The 13,313-nt window shown below is 38.6% G+C and overlaps 1 protein-coding gene across 1 annotated transcript in view; it reads left to right on the top strand.

The window, feature by feature from the left end:
* Positions 1–3,584: 3,584 nt before the first annotated feature.
* Positions 3,585–13,313, top strand: part of LOC111956705 (protein kinase C iota type) — a 44,046-nt gene continuing 34,317 nt past the window's right edge. Inside the window, exon 1 of the mRNA XM_070436593.1 lies at positions 3,585–3,937. Coding sequence (XP_070292694.1) covers positions 3,858–3,937 — 80 coding nt within the window. The 5' untranslated portion in view covers positions 3,585–3,857. The remainder of the gene's footprint in view (positions 3,938–13,313) is intronic.

The raw sequence follows: 13,313 nt of genomic DNA, 5'->3' as shown, positions 1-13,313 counted from the left end.
AATACATAAGACTACTCTTATGCTTAGAAAACTAGACTTTGCTTGACACACAGGAAAACCTCTGTAACTAAACATGATGGTTTGATGATGTGGTATGATTATTTTTGAAACTAGAACATTATATATGGATGCCTACTTTGTTCAGTAAAAAAAAAAAAGTTCCCTTCTTCTGATCCCTGAAAAGAGGGACTGTAATTTAGCTTCATAAATTGCCTCTTCATATAAATAAATCTAATCATAAGTGCATATCTTAAATGACAACATTTTGAGGCCGGTTGTTTTTGAATAAAGTTCTAAAGTGAATGTCGGCTACACTTGACGGATTGGGCATATAACGCTGTAACTAACAGATGAGATGAGGATTGCTGGACTAGACCAAGAACAGAGTTCTCCTCACGCCCCCCGTCTGCCCCATAGCCTATGCGCTATAAATCTTACAGATTGATAAGTGAAGGGTTCCTATGTCCCGTACGCACATTCTGTCGAATCTTTCTTAAAACTGAAGAAAAATATGAATTTACATTTCTATACGCAAACGGAAATACACGTACTCATACAAATAATAATAATGGATAGAAATATGGATATGGAAGGCTGTTATTGCCCCTGGACACTGGTAGAGTATTTGTCTCAGTCATAAATAAATCTTAGCAAAAGTTTAATATATTATTTGAATGAGGTTTGGTTTAATAAGACGAGCTGTGCCTATTGTTGGTATGTGATTAGGCCTACTTGACATTTTCAACTGTCCTATTTCATTATTGAAAGATAATGACCAGCCCAATATCAGAAAACATTGGCTTATAAAATGAGTAATGTTACTAAAATGAGGTCGACCTTATCTCGGCCTATTCATATTAAAATGATTTCCTCCACATAACCTTGACATTTTCCGTTTCCAAATCATCTGAATTCAATAGCCTATAGCCTAAAATATATGCAATAAAGTGCAATCAGATCTGAAATGTATTTGATAAAGACTGCAATTTGATGTCATGTTGATTACTCACTATTCATCATGTTCATAAAAGACCGGAAGAATTTGAAAAATATAGCCTTATAAACSTACCGAATTGAAGTTTTTTCAGCATTTGAATTGTTGAAGGAAATTTTAAAGAAAATGTATTATAAAAATCACACAAACCCTCAAACTGGCCTAGTTTTAAAAATKTTACATGTAATTTTGTGTAAATAAAGTAGCCGCGGCCTACTTTAATTTGCTCCTAACAGTTTGCTTAAAAAGGACCATTCGGGACACAATAGACTGCTGATATTTTTGATTTAACCTTTGTTTAACTAGGCAAGTCAGTTAAGAACAAATTCTTATTTACAATGACGGCCTTGTTCAGGGGCAGAACGATAGATTTTTACCTTGTCAGCTCGGGGATTCGATCTAACAACCTTCCGGGAACTGGCCCAACGCTCGGCTACCTGCCACTAGGCTACCTGCCACACACATTAAKTATGTTCCAATTCCTGAAGCTCAATGTTTCATTTCCACACCTGTGTGTAGGATCTCTTCTGCTGGACAGACAAATTATTCCAACCCATATAGCCACAACCATGCACTGACGAAAAGCAGACTGGTGAAAGTTAGACACATTTTCATGCAGCGATAGCAATGCATCAAATCCATTTTGGAACTTAAAATCTATTCGAACAATTGTTGTTAAATCATGTGCAGAATGTACTTCTAGACTTGGGTAATTCATGCATTGGGCTACAGTCATCCCTTTTATCGCTGCATGTGCAGTGCTGGCAACCATAGGCTCTAGAACGCCCCATGTATAGTTTATCATAACGATTATTTATGTATTCATTATTTCAAAATAAAATCGTCTAACAATTCCTTTATAAGTAATCTATTAGTCTACATAAAATATATTTAGTTTGGGCATCATCATCTAGTTCCTTGGCCAATTATATGGCTGCCTATAATAGCTCTATATATCCATGCACAACCGTTCACCTATCACTGCTGTTACTAGACCTGACCCATGGCGAAGTGGCTGAACAAAACCCTGCGGTTTCAGACTGTCACAATCATGTTCTGAATGCGTCAAGCATTAGAACCGACGGAATGAAAACCTAGACACAGCACCACCTGCAGTGTGGGAGGACCATCCACAACAGAGCAGAGGTCTTTACTGTAAAAAGAAATGTTCCTAAAAAAAAATATATATTCTCATTTTGGAGACAAAGTCAAAGCGTTTACAGCCATTATCACCACAAATAAATGCCTCTAATTTATATAGGCTACTGTATCAAGAAATTGCTCAAATTGCATTTCAATCTTTATTGCTTACCCACCTTTTGAATAAAATTAGGCCTACATTAAATGATTTAACACAACATATCCTTTATTGCTGAATTAACTGTGTAGCCTAATAAWTGAAACAGTCTACTCTCAAGTCACCATTTAGTATTTTGCACCATCGGTTTGCATCATAGAATAGACTAACGTCCTCAATAGGATATTGTCTTGTGTGCACATGATCTGTGTGACSAGAGAGGCTTTGAGAATTAAGCCCTATAGCTGCCATGATATAAAACAAATCACACACAATTTATCTTCTGCAGACTCAAAAAATGTTACCATGGCAACAATTTAGATTAGGCCAGGAATAGCGCAGACAGTTTTTATAGACCTATGACGAAGACTGAGAGTAGGAGATATACAGACTGTCCAATTTACAAGACATCGTCGTTTTTAATGACCTGATATTGTGTTCTTCTGCTCTGGGAGAGATCAAAAGGTTCTATTTTAGATGTAGAAAATAGTAAGTGCTCCTGTTTTCACAAATACATTGCACAATTGAGAGTGCACAAGGCGCATGCCATAGGCTAAGACTCCAATGTATCTTATTTGTGAGCCTATATACAAATATTTCTGTGTCTTTTTGTGGGAGCGTTTGAGAATTAATGCAAGCAAAATCATTCAACATGCAACAAACAAAAAATGTCAAGGTTTACTGGTAGTATGTATTGCAATACTAGGTATTTGTATGTCCACTAGGTGACACAAGACTCGGGAAAAGAGGCCACAGGTTTTCCAGACTTCATAAATCATGCTGATGTTGAACAGAGAACTGCTGGTATCTGTAATTCATGCATCATCGTGGATTCTGTATGACTGTAACGTGGTCTAGTTTTGTATGGCAAAAATAATACCAATCTCTATTTCCAAAATATGATTTTCATATCAATAACTCCATTTCAACTTCCACATATTTTGTAGAATTGAAATTATATGTAGAAATGGCAATATACAATGTAATTCCCAAGGACCCCACAAAGGTCTAGCCCGCGATCAGGATGACTCGTACGAGGCAGGTCTGATTCTGGACCGAATCAAATGTAGACTATCCCCCCTCGCATTTCAGTTAGTACAATCGGAATGCTGGCGAACACATTCATTTTGAAGTATTGTGTTGAACTGAAAATGTACTCATTGTCTATCATTATAATATATGAGATTAACATTATTTGCCTTGTATTATATATATGTTTTATCTACAAAATATTGTCTGCGATCAGTGTATCTTCTTGTTTAGTTTGTTGATTGAAGTAATTAGTTGCCCCTCTTACATTCCGCTAATGGATTCGTCCGTCGTGAGGCCTTTACAGTAGCAGGGAGTGTTGTTTGGCGGATTCCTTCAAGTTTTACATTACTTTATGTCTGAATTTTGTAAAATTAAGAAAGCGCCAATTGTTCGTTTCCATAACTAGTCAGCTAGCTAATTATTTTATCTATCGATATAGGTACAGAAGAGGGTTTAGGGTGTGGTACACAGCTAAGTTAGCCGCAGTAGGAAGGCATCTTCAGCGAGCGGAGTGTCCGAATCTGAGAATTTATAATGCCGACGTTGCGGGACAGCAGCATGTCTCACCCCGGCGAGAACCCGTACCAAGTCCGGGTAAAAGCTTACTACAAAGGGTAAGTACACAGTTAGGGTTTGCAATTTGTTTTGGGATTAAACAAATCGTTATTTGTCTCGTTAGTAACTTGGGCTAGGCTTTATTAGCCAGATAGTTAGCCAGGTAACGTTAGAGAGAAACTTGACAAGCAAGTGGAACTATCCAGACATGTAGCTAAGCTGCTAGTTTAGCATACAAGTTATTTATCTCAAATCAATTTTAAGCAAGTGAAACTCCCCCCCATTGTTTCATGGCTTAATGGCTACAGGTTCTGAGACATGACTTAACTAACGTTACATTGAACTTAGTTAGAGGCTAGCTAACTGGTGTTGGCGATGAAGCAAGCTAACGTTAGCTGGATGTTTGATTCTTGTCAGGATCCTCATAGCCAGCTATTGAAGCTTGTGTGTTGTCATAACTGGACTGAATCATTTTACAGCATCTTATGAAGTTTTACATTATTTTGAAGCATTTAAGTAATCCCAGCCATTGATACCTGAATTTACATTGAATAACCATTTTTTTAAAATTTGCAGTAGATTAGAGAGCCTATTTTGAGATGTCACTGTTTGTGGTTCAATTATAGCTAGTGAATGGTGATCAGTAATTGTATCCAAAGATGGAAATCACTTGTCAAACACAGATGTTGCCGAACACTCCTTGTGTGATGGCGAGTCTGTGATTGTGGTTTTTCCCAGAGGGAGTCTGGCCAAACGTGTATTACCAGTAACTTCTGCCAGACCTGTTGTATTTCATGCTAAGTCTATATAGCCGCCCAGCCAGCACTATTGTCCCTAGGTATTTAAACGAGTTGTTTCTGGAAACAAAACATCCATACTATTTCTGAGATGACCGCCTAGGAATGTCAAGAATTTGGGGAATCTGGTATGAAGCATTTGAATTGGTTTGTCAAGTGCAGGGACATGCSACTCATTATTAAGGCTAACTAGGCTTTATATAAGCATTGGCTGTTCTATACATTTGTGAATTAACAGTGGTAAAGGCAATCATATTTTAGTGGAGAAAAGCTTGTCTCTGTTAGCCTGGATCCAAGCGRCATAGTAATGTTTCACTTCATGTTGAAGCAGAACAATTACGTTTGGATCCAGGCAAGGTTCTACATCCCTGTTGGCTCTCATTCGAATCGCATTTCTGATTCTAACCATCAGTCCTATATACAGTTTTTGCTGTACTTCCTTGTATCAGTCATATACGGTTTCTATTAGAGGTCGACCGATTAATCGGAATGGCCGATTAATTAGGGCCGATTTCAAGTTTTCATAACAATCGGAAATCGTTATTTTTGGGCGCCATTTTTTTTTTTTTTTTGTATACCTTTATTTAACTTGGCAAGTCAGTTAAGAACACATTCTTATTTTCAATGACGGCCTAGGAACTGGGTTAACTGCCTTGTTCAGGGGCAGAACGACAGATTTTCACCTTGTCAGCTCGGGGGATCCAATCTTGCACCCTTACAGTTAACTAGTCCAACGCAATAACGACCTGCCTCTCTCTCTCGTTGCACTCCACAAGGAGACTGCCTGTTACGCGAATGCAGTAAGCCAAGGTAAGTTGCTAGCTAGCATTAAACTTATCTTATAAAAAACAATCAATCATAACCACTAGTTAACTACACATGGTTGATGATATTACTAGATATTATCTAGCGTGTCCTGCGTTGCATATAATCTGACTGAGCATACAAGTATCTAAGTATCTGACTGAGCGGTGGTAGGCAGAAGCAGACGTAAACATTCATTCAAACAGCACTTTCGTGCGTTTTGCCAACAGCTCTTCGTTGTGCGTCAAGCATTGCGCTGTTTATGACTTCAAGCCTATCAACTCCCGAGATGAGGCTGGTGTAACCGAAGTGAAATGGCTAGCTAGTTAGCGCGCGCTAATAGCGTTTCAAACGTCACTCGCTCTGAGCCTTTTAGTAGTTGGTCCCCTTGCTCTGCATGGGTAACGCTGCTTCGATGGTGGCTGTTGTCGTTGTGTTGCTGGTTCGAGCCTAGGGAGGAGCGAGGAGAGGGACGGAAGCTTTACTGTTACACTTGCAATACGAAAGTGCCTATAATAACATCCAATAGTCAAAGGTTAATGAAATAGTCCTATAATTCCTATAATGACTACAACCTAAAACTTCTTACCTGGGAATATTGAAGACTCATGTTAAAAGGAACCACCAGCTTTCATATGTTCTCAATGTTCTGAGCAAGGAACTGAAACGTTAGCTTTCTTACATGGCACATATTGCACTTTTACTTTCTTCTCCAACACTTTGTTTTTGCATTATTTAAACCAAATTGAACATGTTTCATTATTTATTTGAGACTAAATTGATTTTATTGATGTATTATATTAAGTTAAAATAAGTGTTCATTCAGTATTGTTGTAATTGTCATTATTACAAATACATTTTAAAAATTATTTTTTATTTAAATTGTCCGATTAATCGGTAGCGTTTTTTTTGGTCCTCCAATAATCGGTATCGGTATCGGCATTGAAAAATCATAATCGGTCTACCTCTAGTTTCTATGGCTCTGCTCTTTATATATGCTTTCATACTGTCCTATAATAATGGCCAGTTTGACATAAATACACAGTGCTGTCTCTTATACACATCTAGATGTGTATAAGAGACAGGACTAAAATAAATACACAGGGCCACTTGGCCTCCAAACCAGAGGCAGGATTCCTGAGGAAAGCAGGTTGAATGGTTGACAGAGAACTAGGGTCAGCGAGAGAAAGAGATTATTTTCCTCTCTTGGTAAGTAGGCAGTGCCTGTCTTTTATAGCAGCTCTCTGTCTGCATCAGTGCACAACACAAAGGCCTGAATGTGTCCCAAATGACACCCATTCCCTATATTGTGAACTACTTTTGACCAGGGCTCTGTAACCTCTATGCCAGGGCTATTCAACAACAACCACTGTAACCTCTATACCAGGGCTATTCAACTATATTCTTAAAGGGGCCAGACTTGAATATGGCCAGATATTTTCTACATGGGATTACTCTTCCTAAGACTGGTTTAAAAAAACAATACACAATTAGAATCTTAGAAAACCCTTTTATTTAAATGACATGTTGCTAAAAGTTTATTTGAAGTGCTTTAAGAGTAAATCAGTGCACCAACTTTTTTGAAATAATGGAACACATTTTTACCTATAACACAGTGTATTGTATGTACATACATTCATCTTTTGTTTGGATTTATCTTATTTAAAAATAAAAAAATTACACATAGGAAACATGGCATATCTCTGTTGACCAGCATCACATTCTGTTCAAATCTTTTCAGTTCAGTCTTTCCTGTCTTAATATAAGAAACACACACACGCGTGTTTCCCTTCTAATGAGAGAAATTGCACTGTTTAGATTAGGGAAATAGCAGAAAAGTTTGGCAGGAGTCAGGGCAACCCGCAGGCAGTGATGAAGATTCAGGTTTGACAAGGAGTAACAAGTGTTAATTTTTCTGGAATTCATGTAAGAGAAGCTGGATCCACATGTGTATGTTGATCGAAACATTGTTAAAAGAAAACACACCAATGCTCTTACGTTTGGGATTTGATCTGCAATAATATGCTCAGTCCAAAACTTCACACAGACCGAAGCGCGTGCCTCAGATCAGCTGATGTGTACATGTCTACTAACTCTAGCTGTAGGAGACCCTCGTCGAGTGACGTCAGCGGTTTTCTTGTCGTGGCAATCGTGGACAAAAGCAACTATCTCCTCCCTAAACTCACATACTCTCTTGAGAGAATTACCCTTGCATAGCCACCTAACATCATGATGATTAGCAGACATGTCTTTCAGCAGACTACGAACAAGCCATGTTGCAAGCCAGATGTTAATCGGATAAAGTTTAGGATAGGCCTAACGGAGTCCATGGTGTTTTTTCAACATACCGCTGAGTTAAGTTCGGTGTAGTGATCTCATCTTCGTTGAAAGAACTGATAGGCGGGAAGACGGGCCCCTGTACTCTGCCCGCCGTAGATGGAGCGCCATCTGTGACAAGCAGGTTAACTTACTACAAGTCCAGTCCATTCTCATTGAAAAAAGGAGACCATTTTCTTAAAAAGGATCTCACCAGTAGTGTGACCCTCCAATGGCATGAAGCCCAGCATATCCTCCCGAAAGCACTCTCCATAAAAAAATCTCACAAATAAGCACAACTGTTCAATGTCAATAGGCTTGTCCACAGCAGGAGACATTTACCTCCGCGATTTGCAGTCTGCCCAAAAGAGTTTCAAAAACTTCCATAGCTAGAACTTCGATTCTCCTTGCTGTTGATGTGTGCGACGAGTTTATTTTTAATCGATGAGATCATCTGATTTCTCACCTTGTCGTCCGTGGTTACCTCCTCATTGCAGCCAGCATGCATGCACTCTTTTACGTTCTCAGTGTCCGTAAAAGGTCTCAAATTTTTTCCCTCCCCCTAAGTGTCCAAGCCACACAGAGGGAGGCTGGCATAGCCTTCTCCCGTGTGGAGCCAGATCGCACTATATAGGCCTATCCTAAACTTTATCCGATTAACATCTGGCTTGCAACATGGCTTGTTTTTCGTAGTCTGCTGAAAGACATGTCTGCTAAGCATCATTATCTACTTTTACATCATGATGTTAGGTGTAGAGGTCGACCGATTTTAATTGGAATGGAGATTTAATTAGGGCCGATTTCAAGTTGTCATAACAATCGGTAATCTGCATTTTTGGACACCGATCATGGCCGATTACATTGCACTCCACGAGGAGACTGGCGTGCAGGCTGACTACCTGTTATGTGAGTCAGCAAGGAGCCAAGTGTACGGTGCTAGTTAGCATTAAATGTATCTTAGAAAAAAACAATCAATCTTAACAATCACTAGTTAATTACACCATGGTGATGATATTACTAGTGTGTATCTAGCTTTCCTGCGTTGCATAATAATCGATGCGGTGCCTGTTAATTTATCATCGAATCATCACCTACTTCGCCAAACGGGTGATTTAACAAGCGCAATTCGTTGAAAAAAACATGTCGTTGCACCAATGTAGTACCTAAACCATAAACTATCAACGCCTTTCTTAAAATCAATACACAAGTATATATTTTAAACCTGCATATTTAGTTAATATTGCCCGCTAACATGAATTTTCATTTAACTAGGGAAATTGTTGTCACTTCTCTTTGCGTTTTGTGCAACAAGAGTCAGGGTATATTCAGCAGTTTGGACTGCCTGGCTTCGTTTGTGAACGTGAAGAACTTGAAGACTTTCTTCCTAACAAAGACAGGCAACTTCGCCAAACGGGGATGATTTTAACAAAAGCTCATTTGCAAAAAAAGCATAATCGTTGCACGAATGTCCCTAACCATAAACATCAATGCCTTCTTAAAATCAAAACACCAGAAGTATATATTTTTAAACCTGCATATTTAGTTAAAAGAAAATCATGTTAGCAGCAATATTAAACTAGGCAAATTGTGTCACTTCTTCTCGTTTATTGCACGCAGAGTCAGGGTATATGCACAGTTTGGGCCGTCTGGTCGTTTTGCAAACTAATTTGCCAGAATTTTACGTAATTATGACATAACGTTGAAGGTGTGCAATGTAACAGGAATATTTAGACTTATGGATGCCACCCGTTAGATTAAAATAACGGAACGGTTCCTTATTTTTCAACTGAAAAAAAGAATAAACGTTTTATTTTCGAAATGATAGTTTCCGGATTTAACCATATCAATGACCTAAGGCTCGTATTTCTGTGTGTTATTATGTTGCACATATTGCACTTTTACTTTCTTCTCCAACACTTTGTTTTTGCATTATTTAAACCAAATTGAACATGTTTCATTATTTATTTGAGGCTAAATTGATTTGATTGATGTATTATATTAAGTTAAAATAAGTGTTCATTCAGTATTGTTGTAATTGTCATTATTAGAAATTAATTAATTTTAAAAATCGGCCAATTAATCGGTATCGGATTTTTTGGTTCTCCAATAATAGGTATCCGCGTTGAAAAATCATAATCGGTCGACCTCTAATATTGACCCGGCTCTGCTCGTCCAAGGCTGTTTTTTAAATTTATTTTGGCCTACATCTGAATCAACTGGAGAGTTGGGTGTCGACTTGTGAACAGCAGGCACATAGGCTTCCCTCCCGCAAAGTACGAACAGGTACTTCTTCATCCACTTTTATTTCCTTTTGAGTTGAGGGGACATTTTGTCAGCTTACATTCTCTGTGCTAAATGTTTGTAAAAGTTGATTAGCCTTGCTCGATGCTATGATTGTTTATGAATGTTTTAGTTTGAGAAGTAGCCTAATCTTGTTGCTAGATTTAATTACAGTTAGCGGTCAAACCACTCAATTTGTTTTGCTCGTAATGGGGCTGGCACTTAGCTAGGCTGAACTGTTTATGGTATAGTCAATCTCACCATGTTATGATTCAGTTGGCCTTATCATTGAGTGGTCTGTCTTTATGACCGTGGTTATTTGGGTATTGGAACAACCTTACCCTCCATTCTATTCACCCTGATCCCAGCCTCTCTGTGGGTGAAGGTTGTGTGTGTGTGTGTGTGTGTGTGTGAGGGAGTAACACAGCAAGTTCTGTAGCAGTTCAGTGGAGCAGGGTGGGTGGTGGTGGTGGTGGGATTCGATGTCTCCCAGCAGTAACACAGTGACAGAGAGATGATGGATGTTCCTAGGTGTGCTGCCTGGGGAGAGGGGCACACTGACCAACCTCCATACTGGAGTGACCGATGATCTACCCGCCCAGCAGCAGATGGGGCAGCCAGGGTGGTGTACCTACGCTCATGGCCAGGATACATCCAGGGGTCACTTTAGTTTTCAGAAATCAGCATTTTCAAAAAACAGACCATAAAAAAATAAAAACATGTTTTCATGTTGATAGTCAGTGTTTTTTTTTTGCTTCAATAGAGTGAGATGGGGCATGAACTATAGTTCATAACACATTCGGTAGAAAATAGTTTTCATCACATGACAACAGAAAATCAATTTAGTCTCAAATAAATTATGGAACGTGTTCAATTTGGTTTAAATAATGCAAAAACAAAGTGTTGGAGAAGAAAGTAAAAGTGCAATATTTGCCATGTAAAAAAGCTAACGTTTAAGTTCCTTGCTCAGAACATGAGAACATATGAAAGCTGGTGGTTCCTTTTAACATGAGTCTTCAATATTCCCAGGTAAGAAGTTTTAGGTTGTAGTTATTATAGTACTATTTCTCTCTATACCATTTGTATTTCGTATACCTTTTGACTATTGGATGTTCTAATAGGTACTTTAGTATTGCCAGCCTAATCTCGGGAGTTGATTGGCTTGAAGTCATAAACAGCGCAATGCTTGAAGCATTGCGAAGAGCTGCTGGCAAACGCAGGAAAGTGCTGTTTTAATGAATGCTTACGAGCATGCTGCTGCCTACCACCTCTGTCAGACTGCTCTATCAAATCATAGACTTAATTATAATATAATAACACAGAAATACGTGCCTTGGGTCATTAATATGGTAAAATCCGGAAACTATCATTTAGAAAACAAAACTTTTATTCTTTCAGTGAAATACGGAGCCGTTCCGTATTTTATCTAACGGGTGCCATCCATAAGTCTAAATATTGCTGTTACATTGCACAACCTTCAACGTTATGTCATAATTATGTAAAATTCTGGCAAATTAGTTCGCAACGAGCCAGGCGGCCCAAACTGCTGCATTATACCCTGACTGCGTGCAATGAACGCAAGAGAAGTGACACAATTTGCCTAGTTTAATATTGCCTGCTAACATGAATTTATTTTAAATAATATGCAGGTTTAAAAAATATACTTCTGTGTATTGATTTTAAGAAAGGCATTGATGTTTATGGTTAGGTACATTGGTGCAACGATTGTGCTTTTTTCACAAATGCGCTTTTGTTAAATCATCCCCCGTTTGGCGAAGTTGGCTGTCTTTGTTAGGAAGAAATGGTCTTAACACAGTTCGCAACGAGCCAGGTGGCCCAAACTGCTGCGTATACCCTTACTCTGTTGCACAGAACGCAAGAGAATTGACACAATTTCCCTAGTTAAAAGAAATTCATGTTAGCAGGCAATATTAACAAAATATGCAGGTTTAAAAAATATATACTTGTATTGATTTTAAGAAAGGCGTTGATATTTATGGTTAGGTACATTGGTGCAACGACAGTGCTTTTTTCGCAAATGCTCTTGTTAAATCATCACCCGTTTGGCGAAGTAGGCTGTGATTCGATGATAAATTAACAGGCCCCGCATCGATAATATGCAACGCATCGGTTATATGCAACGCAGGACAAGCTAGTTAAACTAGTAATATCATCAACCATGTGTAGTTAACTAGTGATTATGTTAAGATTGATTGTTTTTTTATAAGATACCATGGTATTGCAAATAAAATTTGTTTGATTTATATTTTAAAAAATATATATAATAATAATAAATATATATTTTTTTTTTAAACTTGCTTTTCAGCATTAGCTTTCAATTCATGGGGGGCAGGTAACCTAGTGGTTAGAGTGTTGGAACTAGTAACCGAAGGTTGCTAGATCGAATCCCCGAGCTGACAAGGTAAAAATCTGTCGTTCTGCCCCTGAACAAGGCAGTTACCCACTGTTTCCAGGCCGTCATTGAAAATAAGAATTTGTTTCTTACCTGACTTGCCTAGTTAAAGGTAAAAAGAATAGGGGTACTTCATTAGTTACCTATCATATAGACGCAGATCAAAATACTTCTTATTTTAAATTCTGCTGTGCTTCAGTCAGGGCTCGGCTCCAAATCATGAATCTAAAAACGACATATTTCAGTTTCCACTTCTCCTCTCAGATTAAATATCTTTGCTATCGTCATTGGATCACAACTGACGTGTAGGCTACTTTTTCTGGCTACATACTTCCAATTAGAAAGAGTAGAAATATGATAGCCATGCATTGTTTCGCAACAACAACAAAAAATGTTTTATTGTAAGCTAATTTACTTGTGTGTCCGGCTGCTAGCCCTATAGCGATGCACTTCTGTTTAGAGGTCGACCGATTCATCGGAATGGCCAATTAATTAGGGCCGATTTCAAGTTGTCATAAACAATTGGTAATCGGCATTTTTGGACACCGATTATGTGCACTCCACGAGGAGACTGCGTGGCAGGCTGACTACCTGTTATGCGAGTGCAGCAAGGAGCCAAGGTAAGTGCTAGCTAGCATTAAACTTACACATCCTTCATTCCACAGGGCCTATACACCAGACTAGGACCCATGCTTCCTTCCACAGGCCTATACACCAGACTAGGACCCATCCTTCCTTCCACCAGGGCCTATACACCAGACTAGGACCCATCCTTCCTTCCACAGGGCCTATACACAAGACTAGGATCCATCTATAGCATTAACT

This window comes from Salvelinus sp. IW2-2015, linkage group LG32 (assembly GCF_002910315.2).
Source record: "Salvelinus sp. IW2-2015 linkage group LG32, ASM291031v2, whole genome shotgun sequence".
Classification (NCBI taxonomy): Eukaryota; Metazoa; Chordata; class Actinopteri; order Salmoniformes; family Salmonidae; genus Salvelinus; species Salvelinus sp. IW2-2015.
This window is presented reverse-complemented; position numbering and strand designations above follow the sequence as displayed.